The 20,812-nt window shown below is 40.0% G+C and overlaps 1 protein-coding gene across 2 annotated transcripts in view; it reads left to right on the forward strand.

The window, feature by feature from the left end:
• Positions 1-259: 259 nt before the first annotated feature.
• LOC102144707 (mitochondrial adenyl nucleotide antiporter SLC25A24) overlaps positions 260-20,812 on the forward strand; it is a 54,687-nt gene continuing 34,134 nt past the window's right edge. For both annotated transcript variants that reach the window (XM_005542537.4, XM_074000505.1), the window contains exons 1-3: positions 260-612; positions 14,808-14,934; positions 18,711-18,798. In XM_005542537.4, the coding sequence (XP_005542594.3) occupies positions 430-612; positions 14,808-14,934; positions 18,711-18,798 (398 nt within the window). In that variant the 5' untranslated portion in view covers positions 260-429. The remainder of the gene's footprint in view (positions 613-14,807; positions 14,935-18,710; positions 18,799-20,812) is intronic.

The following is a 20,812-nucleotide window of genomic DNA, read 5'->3' on the forward strand; positions in this document are numbered from 1 at the left end:
CAAACCACTGACGCGCTGACGCTGCAGCCCTAGACCTTCTGGGGTCCTCCTCCTCGGACCCGCACTGCTGACGGCGGGACTGGCAACTGGGCGGAGATCGACCCCGGGCCCGCACAGCCCCTCCGGAGATCCACCTCGCAGCTCCCTCACTTCCTGCCCTCCGGAGGCGGGCCCTGCCAGTGCCGCGGAGGCCAGCGCGGCGAGCTCCTCCTCAGCAGCGGCGGGACGGCCACACCCTGCGCGTCGCGCGGGCTCGGGTGAGGTCTCCGCTCCTGCGCCCTGCGCGCTGCAGCCGCACACCAGACGGCGCCCCAAACGCTGTTGAGCCGCACGTCCCGCCCAGCCTGGCCTCGCGCTGGTCCCAGTCGCGCCCCGCAGCCCTCGATCTCCCGTGACTTCCTCGGCCAGACCGCCCGCGCCTCTGCGACCATGTTGCGCTGGCTGCGGGGCTTCGTGCTGCCCACCGCGGCCTGCCAGGAAGCGGAGCCACCGACGCGCTACGAGACTCTCTTCCAGGCGCTGGACCGCAATGGGGACGGAGTGGTGGACATCGGCGAGCTGCAGGAGGGTCTCAGGAACCTGGGCATCCCCCTGGGCCAGGACGCCGAGGAGGTGGGTCGCCGCCGGGGCGCCGCCTGAGCGCAGGGAGGGCTGCGGGCGCTGGGGACGCTGCGAGGACCGAGGAGGGCGGCGGCCCGAGGCGTTGCCAGGAGGAAGGAGGAACTGTGGCGCCCAGCGCTCCGGTGGCTTCAGAAACTCGGGCATGGGGCCGCGACCGGCGACCCCGGTAACAGAAGTGGGTCATAATACAAAAGGCTACTGGTATTTGTCCAGATAAAATGAGTGTTGTGGACACTGTGGCCCACGGGCACTGTTAAATTTTTAAGACCCTTTTGTCCTGAATCCATCCCAGGTTCTTTGTTTTTTTTGTTTTGTTTTGTTTTAATACCTTGCAAACATGTAATCATTTTTAGCCGTCAGAATTAAGTGTGTCCCAGGTTCTGTAAAAAGGCGCACACATTCGATCTCTTCGAAGCTGCTTTGTTATACCAGCTATATGTGTTGTCTACTGTTTCAAAACTGTTTGAAAAAGAATCGCATGTTTCCCCCACTTCCTGTTGAGAAGGAATGGCGACATTCCATTGTTTAAGACATTTCTAGGTTAGTGCCCTAGGTACAGAAATTGATCTGAAGGGTTAACCTGCGGCTGAGCAATTTCGTTTTCTCTGAGTCATCTTAACTGTGCCCCTGAACTTCTGCCCCTTTAGTAGGGTGGAGATATGTGGAAATTCTCCAACCCTGTTGACGCGTTCCCTGACACTGGCATTCTCTATCCAAAGAGGGAAAGTGATTAGGTTACTGTGAGGGCCTACAACTGTTATACTGTTATATTTAACTTCTCTTTTAATGTCTTTGGTAGTTACAGGCCTCTTCAGTTTACTGTTTCTTCTAGAGTCAGATTTAGTAAGTTACAATTTTCTTTTTTGAAACTGCCCATTCTATCCAAGGTTCATAATACTCGCTGATGATTTTATAAAACTTCTGACTATATCTGTAGGTAGGTTCTCTATTTCATTCCTCATATCTATCCTTTTCTCCCCTTCAATCTTGCCAAAGTTTTGTGTATTTTATTCATATTTTGAAGGAATCAACTTTTGGTACTTTTTGCTGATTGTCCCAGAAATGGCCCTGTTGGAGTTCCCCACCATGTCCAATCATTGGCTGGAAGCAGCCCAGGAAAGAGACGGCCTTGCTGCAGTGCATCAGCAGATGCCAGGGCTAGAGGCTAGAGGGTGGAAGTCGACTGTGTTCCTTACAGTAGGCGCCTTTGAAGGGAGATCTCAGTGGTACAACTCCATAGTCCCTACAATATACAAAAGCTCTTTGGAGTCCTCAGTGATTTTTAAGATTGTAAAGGGATCCTGAGATCAAAAAGCTTGAGAATCGCTGCTGTACCATCTTTTTTATATAACTGCATCATATTCTGTTATATGTTTGTGTCGTAGTATATGTTACCAATTCTTTTTAAACCACCATTTAGCTTACTGATAGTTTAAAAACGATGTAAGTGAAATTGCAATGAATATCCTTTGTATTCATTTTCTCATTCTGGTCCAGTTACTTTCATAGGATAAATTTTGAGAAGTGGACATTGCTGAGTCTGAAGGTAACACGCATTTTAAATTGGGATACATATTGCCTTTCGGAAACCTTGGACCCATTTTCACTCTTTTTTGACTGACAGTGCTTGCTTCTCCACATCCTCATTCATTCAGGGTATCAGTCTTTATAAAGTCTCCTATTCTGCAGGTGGAATTCCTTTTCACTTCCTGTCTTAGTCCATTTAGTGTTGCTGTAATGGAATACCTGAGACTGGGTAATTTATAAAGAAAAGACATTTATTTAGCTCACAGTTCTGCAGGCTGGGAAGTTTAAGAAGTGTGGTGCTGGCATCTGCTGGGCTTCTGGTGAGGGCTTTTCTGCTGTATCACAACATGGTGGAAAGTCAGTTGGAAGTGGACATGTGTGAAGAAGCAAAATATGAGAGTTGTTCTGGCTTTATAACAACCCAGCCTCGAGGGAACTGATCCATTCCTGAGGGAACTAATTCAGTCTCATGAGAGAGAGAACTCACTCACTACTGCAAGAATGGCACCAAGCCATTCATGAGGGATCTGCCTCTGTGACCCTGACACCTCCTGCTAGGTCCCTCCTCCCAACACGGCCACATCAGGGATAAGACTTCAACGTGAGTTTTTGTGGGGACAGGCAAAACATAGTACTTGCTTTGCCTTTTTGTTCTCTTCACACCCTCCACAGGATTGCATTATGCCTACCCATTTGGTGAGGGCAGTCTTCTTTAATTGGTTTACTGATTCAAATGCTACCCTCCTCCAGAGACATCCTCACAGACACACTCAGAAATCATGTTTTACCAGCTATCTGGGCATCCCTTAGTCCAGACAAGTTGATACATAAAATTAACCATCACACGTGGGATAGAATTAGGATTACATTTATGGGGGGAAATTTCAGAGGTGTGTCAGGGGTTTGTGTAATGTCAAGGAGTGAGGAGACTGGCCACTTGGGCATAGAAATGAGAACTGTGGGATGTCTCTTCAGTGGAAAGTTTCAAGATAGTAGTTTGTATTGAAACCAAAACTCAGCTTGAAGCGAAATCTCTATAAACTTTCATCTGATTTGATCTCATCTCCGTGTTTCCAAGCATTTGTAATGAATCGAGCATTTAGAAGAGAACAAATTTCTGTTTAAGTTTCTTTAGATTTTAGATGGAAAGAATGTAGAAATAAGAGTAGAATGTAGAAATAGGCATAAGGACTATAATAGCTAACCATTACTAAATGTTCCAGAATTATCCAGGGAAGAGAAAAGAATTCAAGGCAAGTCCTGAGACAAAATTAAGAACCAATTAGAAGTGAAAGCGTACTTTTTTTTTTTTCTGATATGACCTTTCTTTTCTATATGTTCCAAATCTCATTATGAAATTAGTAAAAAATTAAAGTTAAAAATTAGAGAAAATTCACATTAAGTTCTCCTATGACTCAGTAGTATAAGGGTATAGACTGAGAGTAGAATGTAGTATGAGAACAAGAAGATACAGTATTTAACATTACTAATTTTCTCATACTTGTCTAGTAATCCTATTTCCTTTTTAAAATCTTCAGTTATTTTCTTCTCTTTATGCACCTCCTTCTCCCTCTCCTCTTCCTCCTTCTACCCCCATCTTCTTTCTTTTTGTGGAGCCCTCAAGAATGGGATTAGTGCCTGTATAAAAGTGACCCAGAAGAGCTTCCTTGCCCCTTCTACTGTGTGAGGACACTGAGAAAACAGTGGTCCATGGAACCAGAAAGGGGGTCCTCACTAGACACTAAATCTCCTAGCACCTTGATCGAGGACTTCCAGTATCTGGAACTGCAAGAAATCAATGCTTATTGTTTAAGTAAGCCAATAGTATTTTTGTCATAGCAGCCCAGATGGACTAGGACAATTGCCAAGAACAAGAAGGGAAGCAGCAAGCTACAAAAGGTTCCATCCTTGGTATGAATTGACTGTGTAACCCTTGTCAAGTTTGAGCCTTACTGGAGCTTTACTTTCTTATTCTTAAAATGCAGATATCTTGCCTGCGTCCTGAACAGAGCTTTTAACAAGGTCATATGTGGCTGAATATGAAATTTCATGTTAAAAAACCCTTTAAAATGTGGCGTCCCATTTACTAGCTGGTAAACTTCTTGAGGACCCTCTGTGCCCGTGGGTATGAAGTGTATGCCGAATGATCACCCAGTGTTAGAGGAGTGTGTGGACTGGTAACCTGATTTAAGGGCCCTTCTAACTCTTACATTCTATGATTTTTTTTATTCTGTCTTTAAATTTTTACATTTACAATCACAGAAAAAATAGTCACATAGAAGAATAGTAGCTTAGCAAATGTTTATTGCATTGAATGGAATCAGGATTCACTCCATTAAGTAATTCCTCTGTTAACAAGGAGAGTTCATTCCATTTTTATTTCATTAATATTGCTTTTTTTTTTTTTTTTTTTTTTGGAGACAGAATCTCGCTCTATCAGCCAGGCTGGAGTACAGTGGTGCGATCTCGGCTCACTGCAGCCTCTGCTTCCTGGATTCAAGCGATTTTTGTGCCTCAGCCTCCTAAGCAGCTGAGATTACAGGCACATGCCACCACACCTGGTTAATTTTTGTGTTTTCTAGTAGAGATGGGGTTTTGCCATATTGGCCAGGCTGGTCTTGAATTCGTGGCCTCTAGTGATCTGCCTGCCTCTGCCTCTGAAAGTGCTGAGATTACAGGCATGAGCCACCATGGCTGGCCCATTTACTTAATATTTTAATTGTCAGACACTTTATGGTTTCTGGCACAATATTAAGGAGACATGATATAGAAATGATAGGGTGAATTTTAGGGCATCACAACAGAAAGATTATGGTATAAGAAAAGCAATGAAATTCCAACTACATTTCTATCAAATGTTCTAAAATATATAAAATCTGTATCTTTTGTGTTTTCTCCTGATTTATATTCCAAATTTGATGTTACCCTTCTCTGCAGAAATAAAGTGTCTGAAAGAATGAAAAAAATGGAAGAATTCTTTAGTAAGGGATAAAATACCCTTTCAATCTTTGTAGCATTCTAAGCCTTTTCAGTCACCTTTCCAAACTCTCAACATGCCATATTCCCTGACTAGACCACAACTGTGTACATTGATCCCTTTATTTTCTTCTCTCTGCCTGAGATTTCTTTCATTACCCCTTCTCTGCCTGGTATATGATTCCCATTGTTTAAGGGCACAGCTAACCTTTATAATTTTCCTAGCCCACTTTCTTTATTGGTATTCCGGAAAAAACATTTAGAAAGAAGCTTCCACAAGACAACATTCTGTAATACACTGCTTATTTTGACCATGCCGAGTTCAAAAATCTTATCTTTTTAAGGATCAAATGGAGCCCACCAAGTTATCTATATTTGACAGGATTTATGAAAACAAAAGTATTTGTTGAGAAAGTTTGAAGCCTAACCCTGAAATGTGGATCGTAGTGTTTACTACACATGAACTGGTTTAGTGGATATAATGGTTATTATTACAGGCTGTGGAAACAACAGGGTTCAAATGTTTTCACCACTTGCTAGACTGTGGCCTTGGGCATGTTACTTAATGCCTGGAGGCCTCAAATGTTAACTACAAATGGTAAGAACTACCCAGTAACTTAGCATAAATAGTAAATTCATTCATTTAATATTTTCAAACAGTGCCAGACATGTTTAATGAACTGGTGATATAGTGGTAAACAAGACCTACGGTGTTCTTCATTGTATTCCCGACACCCTCCCTATAGTAAATACCGACAGCCTTCTTCACTGTATTCTCAACCCCCTCCCTATAGTAAATAGGTCTGCGTGTGTTGCATAGGTGCTTGGGGAATAAAAAATAATAAGCAAATAATGAACAGGGTAATTTCAAAAAGCGGAAAGAGCTATTCAACAAAAATACCTGCCTTTTATTAGATGAAACTCTCAACTCTATGGTTTGCTCTCTCCTGTCAGTTCTGTTAAATGCCGTCAGTCTGTGTTCCTTATCACCCTGGCCATGATTTCTGTCTTTTCTGCTTGGTCTTGTAAACTCTAACCCAAGGCTCATTCTCTGCCTGGCTATCTGCCTTCCGTGGCTCTTTGCCACTACCTACATTCTCTGTGATGCACAGGGAAGAACCATTCTCTGTGGACCATAAAATTCTCTTTTTGAAAGAATTCATTCTTGATTGGGCCACAGCACATCTTGTGAAACAGCATTAGACATTTGCCACTGCTCAACAGCTCTGGGGGAAAATGTTGATTGAGAAGCATACAGTGGTTTTTTTGACTAACCATGGTGCAACCTCCTCCCAGGGGAAACTTACGAGTATTTCAGGGACATGTGATGGTCCATTTATGTCCCCAGTATCTGACATGATGGGTGGTGTAGAGCAAGAGCTAACAGATAATGGCTAAATTAATTTTCTTTTTGAATTTTAATATTCAACTTTTTAGGGTACCCAATCTCCATATTTAGGAAAATAAATTACATAAAAAGTAGAGAGTTTTTATTGTGAAACTGCACCTCCACATTTCCTGTGGTGCAGGATAAGGGACCACAGGTGTTTGTCTGGGGAAACCAGGGCCCTCTGTGGTTCCAGAGGGTGAGGATTAAGAGGAAGCCCTGGATAGTGTTTATGAGTATCTCCTAACTTCTCTCTGGGACTCAAGATCACTGAACTTTTGCCTATTTTGAGATCATCTTTACAATCCAGCCACTAACAGCTGAAGGATAGGCTTGCCCTGGAGCCATTGTAGTGGTTAGATGAAGATAAAATATAAAAAACTGTGAGGGGAGGTGTCACAGAAGAAACAGCCCATGTGGGCAGATTTTCATTCAATTCTTAGTCTTTATTACAGCAATTCTCCAGTGCTGCAACCTTAGAAAACGATTCCTACAACACAGTGTAGGTACCCATCAGCAGCAGATTGGATAAAGAAAATGTGGTACATACACACCATGGAATACTATGCAGCCATAAGAAAGAACAAAATCATGTCCTTTACAGCAACATGAATGCAGCTGGAAGCCAATAACAACAGAAAAACAAATACTGTGTTCTCACTTACAGGAGGGGAGCTAAACCTTGGGTAAATGGGGCATAAACATGGGAATAATAGACACCAGGGACTCCAAAAGGAGGGAGGGAGGGAGGAGGGCAAGGGCTGGAAAAACTTCCTACTGCGTACTTTGTTCATAATCTGGTTGATGGAACCATTGGGACCTCAAACCCCAGTATCACACAGTATACCCTTGTAGCAAGCTGATGGTGTAACCCCTGAATCTACAATAAAATTATTTTATTTTTAAAAATCATTATAAAGATTTTTAAAAAGAAGGATTCCTAGACAGGTACAGCAAAACAATTTTTTTTTAAATGTTGGCAGGCCCCCACCGCCAATCACTTATGCTACAATAGCCCATGTCCCAACATTCCCGAACTACTCTCCAAAAAGAAGTTTTTAGATGGCCCTAAAGTTTTTAGATCTAGTTTTAGATGGCCCTGTGCTGGGTTCTCCCTGGAAGGTTCTGGGGAAAGGGGTGTGACTTGCCCCAACTGGACTTTTCCTGGAGTGGGAGCCCGCACTTCTGATCAGACCTGAGTGCGGCAGGAACTCTGCGGTCTCTCAGCGAAGCCCCAAGTGCGGTCCCACCGAGGTCCCGGTCCTGGGCCCTGCGCGCTCGCGCCTTTGCGCTGGAGCCGTTAGGATGAGCCCTCTCCTTCCAGCGCTTTAACTGATGAAGGTGCTTTGTGTTTGGCGCCCTTGAGGAGGATGCTGTCTTAGGCCTCTTCCCACTGGCCGTGTGGTGGGCAGAGATCCCCCTTGGTCCGTCGCACTTCCACCCCGCTGGGGCTCACTCCGGCCTCGGAGCTAGGAGGGAGACATCCTCGATGGACTCCCTCTACGGAGATCTCTTTTGGTACCTGGACTATAATGAGGATGGGGCCTTGGACGTTTCTGAGCTTCAGGAAGGCCTGGAGGATATAGGGGTCATTCAGTCTCTAGAGGAAGCGAAGGTGGGTCTCACTGGCGCTGTTAATCAGAGAGACGTTGGGGCTGGGAGCCCTGGAGAGGCACTGGGCAGAGAGGGCAAAATTTACATGTTCTCATGCTTGACCTGGGCCCACTGCAGTGTTCAGGTGGTTGACCAACGTTAACTGTTTACTAAGAATAACACAACACAGCTAACACATTTCTCAAGTATTTTTCTCCGTTTTCTCCCTGGCTGTAGTAAAATCTCCAACTTCAGATTGCTGTCAAGATGTTGGCTACATACAGCCTTGTCTTAAGAGTCACCTTGTTCAATGTGCTCACCTGTCAGTCACCCAGAGGGGCGTCTAGGCCAAAGATGGCGCCCTCCCCAGTTCAGAGAACTGGGATAATCACTCTACATGTATTTGGGAGTGGGGTGGTGATTGGAAATTTTCTGATGTTATGTTTTGATTTCTGTTCCTGGAAGGGCGGCAGTATAAGTGGCTTGTACTCTTGGGTTTCACTAGTGCTGAGGTTTCCTCATAATATATCTTAATAATAGACCCTAGTTATCAGTGCTGAGCTTAGGCTAACCCTTCTCTTTCCCAGCAGGCTAACCTACAGGCTCCTTCTCAGCAATGCCTCGTAGATACTCCTATTGCAGTATTTCCAAGTCATTTTCCATTTGGAATTCATTGTTGTATATAATAATTACTTTATAAGTATATTTGCTCTTTGGATGTTTGACCCAGTAGACTGGGAGATCCATGGGCATGCGGCCTATTGAATTTATTTTGGATAATTGGTACTTTGTGCCCAAAAAGCTGTCAGTTGACATGTTAAAATTTAGTAAAACTCTTTCTATTAGCCACATGAACTTTGGGAGTATTGAAGCTCCATTTAGTCATGGGTCAGTTCTAGTTTGAGCACATTCTATATTCCAAGCCCTGTACCCTGGTATCCTCATCTGTTGTATCAGAGGCCTGGACTGTGTACTTTCTGTGGACCAATTCAGTCCAAAATGTTATTTCTGCAAAGCTTATCTGGATTTTTAATTTCTAGAAAAAAAAGTGTTCCTCCTTTTAAAGTTAAGTGTTCTTGTTCGGGTGCAGTGGCTCATGCCTGTAATCCCACCACTTTGGGAGGCCAAGGCAGGTGGATCACTTGGGGCCAGGAGTTCAAGACCTGGTTGGCCAATATGGTAAAACCCGATCTCTACTAAAAATATAAAAATTAGCCAGGTGTGGTGGTGGGTGTGTGTAGTCCCAGGAGGCTGAGGCAGGAGAATCACTTGAGCCTGGGAGGCAGAGGTTGCAGCAAGCTGAGATTGTGTCACTGCATTCCAGCCTGGGCGACAGAGTGACTCCATCTCAAAAAAAAAAAAAAAAAAGAAAAGAAAAAAGTTAAGTGTTCTTCATATTTGTTTAAAGACACTCATATTTAGATTTGCAAGTGTGACTTGTGTTCGTTTATTTGATACAAACTAGCCTTTCATAAGAAATTATGGGTTAGGCCATCAAGTCGAATCTTTTGAAACACATTTCTTCCTTATTGAAACAAAAGGTTTGCAGATCTGTCTTGCATTTTTGGCAAGGAGGCTTTGTGTACCTAGTGGTGACTGACGAGGGTTCACATGTCAAAACCCCAGGGAGGGGTATCCCCAGAGAATTCTGCACCAACCACACAGAACATTCTGTTTCAGAAGAGCACCGTTGTGACTTCTCCTCAGGTGGCAGTCACATCACTAGGAAGTTTTGATATGAAGTCTCTTCCCACACATCTCTACCTCCCCTAGTAGGAAAATTTGTTTATATAGACAAAACTCAACTGATAAAAAAAAAAAAAGAAAGAAATGGTACTTACATTGTCGTATTAAGATACAAAAGCAATAACTTTTTGTTGTGAAAATGGTCTGTTTTTTGAACAATATATTGTTTTGTTTTTTCCTGTGAAAGTTGAGAAACTAAGTATATGAAGAGATAATGGTCAGACCATAAATAAAAATAGAACTTTGACTCAAAATTTACAGCAGTCTGCCCAGAAAACCAGCCCTTTATCTAAAATAAACAGACCAGGAAACCAGCCTATTATGTCAGACTTATAGGAAGTCAGGTTACTATCTCTAGAGACAATACACAAAGCTATGCAATAACTGCTGTAACAGCCCCAAATGGTCAGAATTTGATTAATGACTGACAGCCCCTCTAATTTTTTTCTTCACTTCCAACTTAGGACAAACCAGAGAAAGTTAAATATGCACCACCTACTAATCAAATAGGATGCCCTGTTTCTACTGAGCCCACTTACAGCTTCCCTGGGCCAGCAGCCCCCAGTCAGGAAATGCCTGAAGCCTTCCCTTTTTCCCACTGTAAAGTTTTCCCACTCCTCTTCCTGCCTTTGAGTCTCTCTCAATACGCAAGTGAGAGTGTGTGACTGCCTTGCTATAGCAAGCTTGGGCCAGGTAGATTTTGCTTTTCTCATTTGATTGGTCTTTTATTTCTACAAGGAACATACAGGAAAATTTAAAGGGGAATCCATTCCTAGTCTTTCATGTTATAGTAGTCCCCTTTTATCTGCAGGGGAGCATATTTTCCAAGATCCCCACTGAATACCTGAAACTGGGGGGTAATATTGAATCCTGTATATACCATATATATATACACACACACATATGTATATTTTACTTTTTTTTTTTTTACTTTAATTAGCTTTAGCTCTTTTTTTTTTTTTTTTTTGAGATGGAGTCTCACTCTGTTGCCCAGGCTGGAGTGCAGGGGTGCAATCTCGGCTCACTGCAACCTCTGTCTACTGGGTTCAAGCAGTTCTTGTGCCTCAACCTCCAGAGTATCTGGGACTGCAGGCATATGCCACCATGCCTGGCTAATTTTTTTAAATTTTAGTAGAAATGGGATTTCACCAAGTTGGGCAGACTAGTCTCTAACTTCTGACCTCAAGTGATCCGCCCACCTTGGCCTCCGAAAGTGCTGGTGGGCCACCGCGCCTGGCCATAGACTATATATTTTTGATCTGATAACTGGTATGGCTACTAAGTGACTAACAGGCAAGTAGCATCTATAGTGTGGATATGCTGGATGAAAGGACATTCACCTTCTGGGCTGGATGGCACAGAATGTTGAGAGAGTTCATCATGCTACTCAGAATGGTGTGCAATTTAAAACTTATGAGTTGTTTGTTTCTGGAGTTTTCCATTTAATAGTTTGATTAAATGATTGATTAATAGACCATGATTGACCGCAGGTAACTGAAACTGTAGAAAGTGAAACTGTGGATAAGGGATGACTATTGTATTGATAAGTCAGACTCATTAGGCAATCATAACTCTTGATTTACCACAAGAAATGCTGGATGGGTTAAAAAAAAAAAAAAACTATTCGAAATTTTTTTGAAAAAAACAAAACAAAACTGACCTTTAGCTTGTTACTTCCAAAATGGTAGTGAAAACTGCGGTCCCAAAGAGTGAAAGGAACCAATGACTAAGAGAAAATCTTGTTTTCAGGATGACAGATTAAAAAATAAGCAACTTGCTGAAACACTGAAAATCTCTCCACTTATAACACAAAATTAGTTAAAACTGGTTGGAATGAATATGGTCAACTCAAGTCTGCACAGAACGAACTTGCTGATGTTACAGCCCAAATTTCCACCACGTATTTTATACTAACTCCCCCCAGATTTTCACTAACAATCCGTGAGGTAGCATGAAGAGATAACTATGCATGCCTAAGGTCGTGGGAGACCTCCCCCTTTCCTTCCACCAATCACCCACTAATCCAGAATCTGCCCCCAAACCTTTTCTAATAAAATGACTACCTTAAAGCCAGCACAGGGAGACAGATTTGAGTTGGACTCCTGTCTTCTTGTGGGTCATCTTGCAATAAGAAGCTTTTCTTTTCTCAAAACCTGGTGTTATAGTATTGACTTCTAGTTCATTGGGCAGCAAGCCCCTTTTGGTCAGTGACTATTCTTGTTCACTGATGTTTCCATTGGCCAAAATATAAACCTCTTACAGGAAACTTCAGTACATAAATGGCGCCACAGAATGCTGTGAATTTTCTCTTGGATTGTAGCAGGTTACTGTACTGAATACTGTAGGCAGTTATAACACACTAAGTATTTGTGTATCCAAACACAGAAAAGGTACAGTAAAAATATGGTAATTTTATTCAACTTTTAGTTTAGATTCAGGGGGTATGTGTACATTTGTTACAAGGGTATATTGCAGGATACTGAGGTTTGGTGTACAATTGAACCCTGTCACTCAGGTAGTGAGCATAGTACCCAATCGATAATTTTTCAACCCTTTCCCATTCCCTCCCCATTCTTGTAGTCCCCAGTTTCTGCTGTTTCCATCTTTATATCCCTGTGCACCCCATGTTTTGCTCACATGTATATGTAAGAACATGTGGTTTTTGGTTTTCTATTTCTGCGTTAATTCGCTTAGGATAATGGCCATCAGCTGCAGCCATGTTGCTGTAGAGGACATGGTTTTATTATTTTTTATGGCTGTGTAGTATTCCATGGTGAAAATATGGTACTATAATCCTACTAAACCACTGTCATATATGAGGTCTGTCATTGACTGAACTGTATACAGTGCATGAATATATATACACATATATATATAATGTCATCCATTTTGTGTATTATTAGATTTGATTTGCTAGTATTTTTTGTAGGAGTTTTGCATCTTTTTCACTAGTTGACATTGCTTGTAATTTTTCTTTTTTTTTTGTGATGTCCCTGTTAGGTTTTAGAATCAAGTGTATACCCACCTCACAAAATGGGTTGGCAAATGTTCCCACCCTTTCAATTCTCTGGAAAATTGGTGTTTTTTTTTTTCCTTAAAGTTTGGTAGACATTATTGTTAAAACCATGTGGGCCTCGATTTTTCTTCATGGGAATGTTTACAAATTACACTTTACATTTCTTTAAAATCTGAGTATAGGGCTACTCAGAATTTCTGCTGTCTTCTGTCAGTTTTTAATAAGTTTTTATAGGCGTTTGTTATCTCATGTTCACATTTTTGATATAAAGCTGTTCATAATATCATTAATGTCTATAGTGTCTAGTAGTTTCCATCTTTACTTTCTGACATTAGTTATTGGCCAGTTTTGTCTATAGTGGCCATTAATGTCTATAGTGTCTAGTAGTTTCCATCTTTACTTTCTGACATTAGTTATTGGCCAGTTTTAGGAGTTTATCAATTTTAAGAGTCTTTTCAAAGAACTGTCTTTTGGCTTTGTTAATCTTCCCAATGACGTGTTTTCTTTCTCATTACGTTTTGCTCCTTATTTCCTTCAACTTCTTTTTTGCTTCATTTTTAAATAATTTCCTGAGATTGAGATAAGCCTCAGTGATTGGTCACTGATTTCCAGTCTTTCTTTTTTTCTAATTATGAAAGATTAATTACTAAAGATTTTAAACCAGAAATCTTTCTCTAAATGTAGCTTTAGTTGCAGCTCACAAGTTTCAGATCTGTCTCTCTAAGTCTGGAGGTTGGAGATCTGACTATGACCATTAAACTATCCAGTCACAATGTGGCATTATTTTTATTTATTTATTTATTTTTTTGAGATGGAGTTTCACTCTTGTTGCCCAGGCTGGAGTGTAATGTTGTGTGATCTCGGCTCACTGCAACCTCCACCTCCCAGGTTCAAGCAATTCTTCTGCCTCAGCCTCCCAAGTAGCTGGGATTATAGGTATGCACCACCACGCCCAGCTAATTTTGTATTTTAGTAGAGATGGGGGGTTCTCCATGTTGGTCAGGCTGGTCCTGAATTCCTGACCTCAGGTGATCCACCTGCCTCAGCCTCCCAAAGTGCTGGGATTACAGGCGTCGGCCACCGAGCCCGGCCCAACTTGGCATTATTTACCTGGAAGAGTATGACCATCAGAACAGTAGAATTTGTAATCTTTGAGTGGGTGATTGTGAGTGTCATAATAGGTAGATAGGTTATATTTTGGGTGGTGGTAGGAGAGGGCTTACAGTTTGCTATGACAGCTTTTTATACGGATCATCCTTAGTAAAAGATTATTTAATTTTTGAAATCAAAGGGAAAAACACCATTTTAGGCTTTCTTCTTTCTTTCTTTTTTAGAGACAGGGTCTTTCTCTGTCACCAGGTTAGAATGCAGTGGTGCAGTATAGCTCATTGTAACCTCAAATTCCTGGGCTCAAGTGATCCTCCTATCTCAGCCTCCATGTAGCTAGTATTTATAGGCATGTGCCAACACATCTGGCTAATTTTAAAATTTTTTTATGGAGATGAGGTCTCACTGTGTTGTCCAGTCTGGTCTTGAATCCTGACCTCAAGTGATCCTCCCCCATCAGCCTCCCAAAGTGCTGCAATATTTTAAATCCTGTGGTAGGTCAAGTGTTTGTCTTCTATCTTGGGGTTTATAAAGTACATGTCAAGAAATTTAGGGTGTGGTTATATTAGCTTTAAAAATGTCATGTTTTATAAAAATCAGTGCATCATTTTTCTGATTGAAAATTTAACACAAGACCCGGAATCTTTTTTTAGCAGTACAACTACTTTTATTATAGATCTTTGCCATAATGAATGATGATACATCTGGCCAAAAATAGGTACTATAGTCTTTTAGGAAAACAGCCAATCTGCTTGAAATATGTGTAGAAATAATTTAGTGTATCAGCCCATATTGGCAACAACTTCTTTCTAATGTTTTTTGTTCTTTTTATAGAAAATTTTTACTACTGGAGATGTCAACAAAGATGGGAAGCTGGATTTTGAAGAATTTATGAAGTACCTTAAAGACCATGAGAAGAAAATGAAGTTGGCATTTAAGAGTTTAGACAAAAATAATGATGGTGTGTCTTTCTTTTATATTTATCATCAGCTATGAAGAAGCATTTCTCGTGCTTCCAAGAGTCTAAAAGCATGCTTATTTAATCTCTGTGGTTTTAGATGATAATTATTATTTGTGTTAATACTTATTTTTCTTAGTAATATGATTTTTATGTAGAGTTTATATTTTTTAGTGAAGAAAACTTATAGATAGCTTTTCTTTTTCATTACTTTGAAATATAATGAATTACATTGCTGAATTATAAACTGTGGGCAGGGCCTGTTGTAAATATTAACTATGGAACATTATGCTGATTTGACTTAAACCTGTAGGTTAAAAATAATAATTGTATTTTCTTGTCCTCTAGGTAGGTGAGATTTGTTTTTATTTGTATACAAGAATGACAATTGTGTAGTCTAAAATTTTAAAAACTTTCAGATTATCTTGCATTTGTTAGTATTTTTGGAAGAATTAATTTAGAGAAGATACTCTGATCCTGGAAATTAGGGGAAAGTAGCATATAAACATATAAGTATGTACCTTCTAGTTAAGAGTATGACTTCTCTATTTTGATTAATAGGTTGGAGTTTCTCTTAATCTGTTTTCTGTTGCTATAACAGAATACCATAGACTGGGTAATTTATGAAGAAATGAAATTTATTTCTTATAGTTCTGGAGGCTGGGAAGTTCAAAGTTGAAGAGCTGAATCTGGTGAGGGCCTCTTACTGTGTCATAACATGCTAGCAGGCATCACAGAGCAAATGTGCTACCTCGGATCTCTCTTCCTCTTATAAAGCCACTAGTCCCATCATGGGGACCCTACTCTGAAGACCTTATCTAATTCTAATTAGAAATAGAGTCTTGAAGCCCTCATCACCAGAGGCAACCTTTAACAGGAAGAGAGAATTTATAAAAATTGTAATGCAGTACCAGACCCCGCCCTACTTGTGAATAGTCAGGGTCATTTCATTTACAGACTTGTTATTAAAGAAACAAGTTAAACAAATACATTGACAGGAGATGTGGTTCATGTCTGAGATAAGCAAACTTTTTTGTCCAGAAGTCCAGATAATAAATATTTTAGCTTTGTGGGTCATGTGGTCTCAGTTGTAGCTACTTATCTCTGCTGTTGTACCTAAAAAGCAGCCATGGACAATATGTAAATGAATGGGGATGGCTGATTTCCAATAAAACTTTATTTCCAAAGATAGTTAATACACCTTATTTGGCTTGAGGGTTATAGTTTGCCATCCCTGATTTACACTGAATATTAAAGTTTAATTCAAAGCAAGTTCCTTCAAACAAACAAACTGAAGTCTTTAAATGGTTTTGAAGATTATTCGCATCTGTGACTCTCAGCCAGGAAGAGCTGAGTTTGGGTTGGAAGTAGTACTGTTGAAACATTTGTTGCCCATCAGCCTTACAATATATGCCACCAAGTCTAGCCTTAGTCCAGTCTTCTAGCAAAATTCAGCTTTCTTTCTTCTCTGCAAACTTTCATTCCAACATGGACCATCTGCAGTTCGGATTGTCTTGCGGGTCAGATTGTCTGTGTGCTGTTATGGCAGGCAGTAGCTGAGAGATGGAGCTACCTTAAGATCAATTGCCAGATAATCAGAGGTCAGTCATCCCAGTACATAAGTTGTATACATATCAATTGTTCATTTTATAAAATTCTGAATGAACTAAAGATGAAATTTTGATGGTATATTTGTAGGAAATCCACACAATGTTTCCATAATTTACCATGTTTGTATATTTTAAAACATTGTGGCATTATAGGTTCATATTTTTATTTTTCAGACTTCTTTAATACAAAACATATACAGTTGATCTTCATTATTTGGGGATTCTGTATTTGTGAATTTGCCTACTCAATAAAATTTATCCCAAAAGTAACCCCAAAATATATACTCACAGTACTTTCCCAGGCATTCCTGGACACGCACAGAGCAGTGAAAAACTTGAGTTGCTTAGCATGTACATTCCTAACTAGTAGAATAAGACAACACTCTGCCTTCTTGTTTCAGCTCTCATACTATTAATTAGCAAGTATCCCTTTCAAAGTCTATTTTGTGCCAGTTTTTGCATTTTCGTATTTTTATTGGTAATTTCCTTTTTAAAATGTTCACCAAATGTAGTGCTGAAATGCTATCTAGTGTTCCTAAATGCAAGAAAGCCATGGCATGCCTTATGGAGAAAATATATGCGTTAGATAAGCTTTGCCCCAAATTCAATGTTAGTGAATCAACAACACACATTAAATGAGGTGCCTTCAAAGAGAAACAGACATAAAACAAGGTTATGTATTAATCAGTTATGAAAGTGTTGTGATCAGAGGCTCACAGGAACCTAACCCTGTTTTTCCTGTAGGAACAATGGTTCGGTATTTGCTAATTCAGTGTTTGCAATGAATATAGAACTTTATGGAACATGATTACTGTGAATAATGAGAATTGAGCATATCTCTTTAAGAGTGCAGTTCTAAAGGAGAATATTCAGAAGGGTATTTGCATAATTTCTTTGCTAACAGATGCTGCCTCTCACTGTCCTTACATGGTCCAGATTCTCATGCTGCTCCTTCCCTCTCCCCAGGAGGATTCTCTCACAATCCTGTCATCTCTCCAGGGTCCTTTCTCCAAGAAAGTCTATCCTTTCACCACTAACAGTAATTTTTGTCTTCCTCTTTTTCTGGAGAAGTCAGCTGCTTATGCTGCTTCAGCACCAGACCCTCTCTTTGTTTTGTTTCATTCTTTTTCATGTACAGTAGTCTTAGGATTCTCATGAGCCTGTGAATTGCTGGAAGGAAATATAGCACTGCTTACATTTATTGCTTCTATTTTATTTTCTATATTCTCTTCCTGTCTTCTGATTGTTCTCCTTCTGTCTACAAACATGCTCTAATTTCCCTAGTATTAAAAATTTTCTATTGTTCTTTTTTCCTTGCTCCCCTTATTTTTACTGCCAGATTTTTATTTTTATTTATTTATTTTTGAGACGGAGTCTCACTTTGTCACCAAGGCTGGAGTGCAATGGCACAATCTCAGCTCACTGCAACCTCTGCCTCCCGGCTTCAAGCAATTTTCCTCTCTTAGCCTCCCGAGTAGGTGGGATATAGGTGCCTGCCACCATGCCTGGCTAATTTTTGTATTTTTAGTAGAGATGGGGTTTCACCATGTTGGCCACACTAGTCTCAAACTGCTGACCTTAGGTGATCCACCCACCTCAGCCTCCCAAAGTGCTGGGATTACAGGTGTGGGCCACCATGCCTGGCCTTTTACTGCCAGATTTTTAAAAGAATAGTCTGTGCTTTAGCTCTATTTCCTCATTTACTACTTCTCTTTAACTCAGCCATATATGATGTTTTGCATAGTAAATGTCTAGTAATTTATTAAAAATGTAGAAATAGATACTTTTTAAATGACTAGATCCTACTTTAATTGAATTTGTCTTAGAGTTAGAATATCTTGATTTGGATCTTAGTTCTGCTACTTCTTAATTACATTACTTGGTAAGGCCACTTGAGAAGTTGGTCTCTTTGGGGGAATATTATTTATCTATAAGGCTGTTATAATTACTGAATTTTTAAAAAATGTGTGTTTATTTGTTTAATGTATTTGTTACATTTTTAGTATTGATGTTGGGATAGGCATTTAAGCAAATCTATAACTCACCCACATGCATAATTTTGCCTTAATCAGTTTAAAGCTTTCTCTTAAATGAGAGATTTGAAATTCATGATTTCTGTGGCTCTTGTCAGTTCTGAGTTTTATTTTTGCCCTTTTTATTTTTTTAAAGGAAAAATTGAGGCTTCAGAAATTGTCCAGTCTCTCCAGACACTGGGTCTGACTATTTCTGAACAACAAGCAGAGTTGATTCTTCAAAGGTAAGCTCTTCATGTTGGTCAACAATTGACTTTCACTTTAATATCCTGCATTAGAACTCTGTGTTTGTAAGTGTGGCTTTAAAACACCTCCCTAGTCTTCATTATGTATGTCCAAGATCTCTTTGTCTTTTTTCCTCCGATTTATGTAACTTTTTTTTTTTTTTTGAGATGGAGTCTTACCCTGTTGCCCAGCTGGAGTGCAATGGTGTGATCTCAGCTCACTGCAACCTCCACCTCCCACGTTCAAGTAATTTTCCTGCCTCATGCTCCCGAGTGGTTGGGACTACAGGCACGTGCCACCACGCCTGGCTATTTTTTTTTATTTTTAGTAGAGACGGTTTCACCATATTGGCCATGCTCATCTTGAACTCCTGACATCAGGTGATCCACCTGCCTTGGACTCCCAAAGTGCTGGGATTACAGGAGTGAGCCACTGCGCCCAGCCGGCAGCTTTACTGAGTTGTAATTCACATACCATAAATTCACTTTTCTAAAGTATACAATTAAGTGATTTAAAACATTTATTCATTTTTAAATTGACAATTATATGTGTTTATCATGTACAACATGATGTTTTGAAGTATATATACATTGTGGAGTGACTAAGTCTAGCTAATTAACATGATACATCTCATATTTAATGATTTCTGTGGTGAGAACACTTTACATCCATTCTCTTAGTATTTTTCAAGAATATATTATTATTAATTATAGTCTTCATGTTGTACAGTGGAGCTCTTGAGCTTATTCCTCGTGTCAAGCTGAAATTGTGGGTCCTTTAACACAAACCATACCCCACTCCCAAAGTATTCTGCTCTCTGCTTCTATGAGATTAACTTTTTCTGATTCCACATGAGTGAGATCATGCAGTATTTGTCTTTACCTGGCTTATTTCATTCATGTTGTTACAAATAACAGGATTTCCTTCTTTTTTATGGCTGAACAGTTTTCTCTTGTGTATGTGTAGCACATTTTCTCTGTTCATGCATTGGTGGACACTTAGGTTGATTCCATATCTTGGCTATTATGAATAGTGCTATAATGAACATGGGAATGCACATGGCTCTTTGATATATTGATTTCATTTTATATATGTATATATATGTATACACACACACATACATACAGTGGTGGGATTGTAGGATCATATGGTAGTTCTGTATTTAACTTTTAAAGGAACTCCATACTGCTTTTCATAATGGCTGTATTAATTTACCTCCTCACCAACAGGGTGCAAAAATTCCCTTTTCTCTACATACTTGCCAACACTTGTTATCTTTTGTCTCTTTGGTAATCGTCATTCTAAGTGTAGTATGAGGTGATATCTCATTGTGGTTTTTATTTGCATTTTTATGGTAATTAGTGATATTGAGCTTTTTTTTTTTCTTGTACATTTTGGACATTTGTATGTCTTTGAAAGATGTCTATTGGGGTTTTTTGGTTGTTTATTTGAGGTTTTTTGTTTTTATGTAGGCATTTACTGCCATAAACTTTGCTCTTAAAACTGCTTTTGCTGTGTTCCATGGGTTTTGGTAGGCTGTGTTTCCATTTTTTTTCATCTCAGGAAATTTTTGAATTTTGCTTTCAGTTTCTTCATTGACCCACTGATCATTCAGGAGCATGTTGTTCAATTTCCATGTATTTGTGAATTTGCTGAAGCACCTCTGTTACTGATTTCTAATTTTTTATTATTGTGGTCAGAAAAGAAACTTGATATGATTTCCTTCTGCTTAAATTTGTTAAGACTTGTTTAGTGGCCTAACATGTGATATCTCCTGGTGCGCCCTGGTGCATGTTCCATATGCAGTTGAGAAGAATGTGTATTCTCTTGCCATTAGGTGAAATGTTTTATGTCTGATCTGTCCATTTGTTCTAGAGTATAGTTTAAATCTGATGTTTCTTACTGATTTTCTGTTGAGATGATTTGTCCATTGCTGAAGGTAGTGTGTTGAAGTCCCCTAGTATTGCTGTATTGCAGTCTATCTTTGTTGTTGTTGTTGTTGTTGTTTTTGAG

The sequence above is a fragment of the Macaca fascicularis genome, chromosome 1, assembly GCF_037993035.2.
Source record: "Macaca fascicularis isolate 582-1 chromosome 1, T2T-MFA8v1.1".
In the NCBI taxonomy this organism is placed as follows: domain Eukaryota; kingdom Metazoa; phylum Chordata; class Mammalia; order Primates; family Cercopithecidae; genus Macaca; species Macaca fascicularis.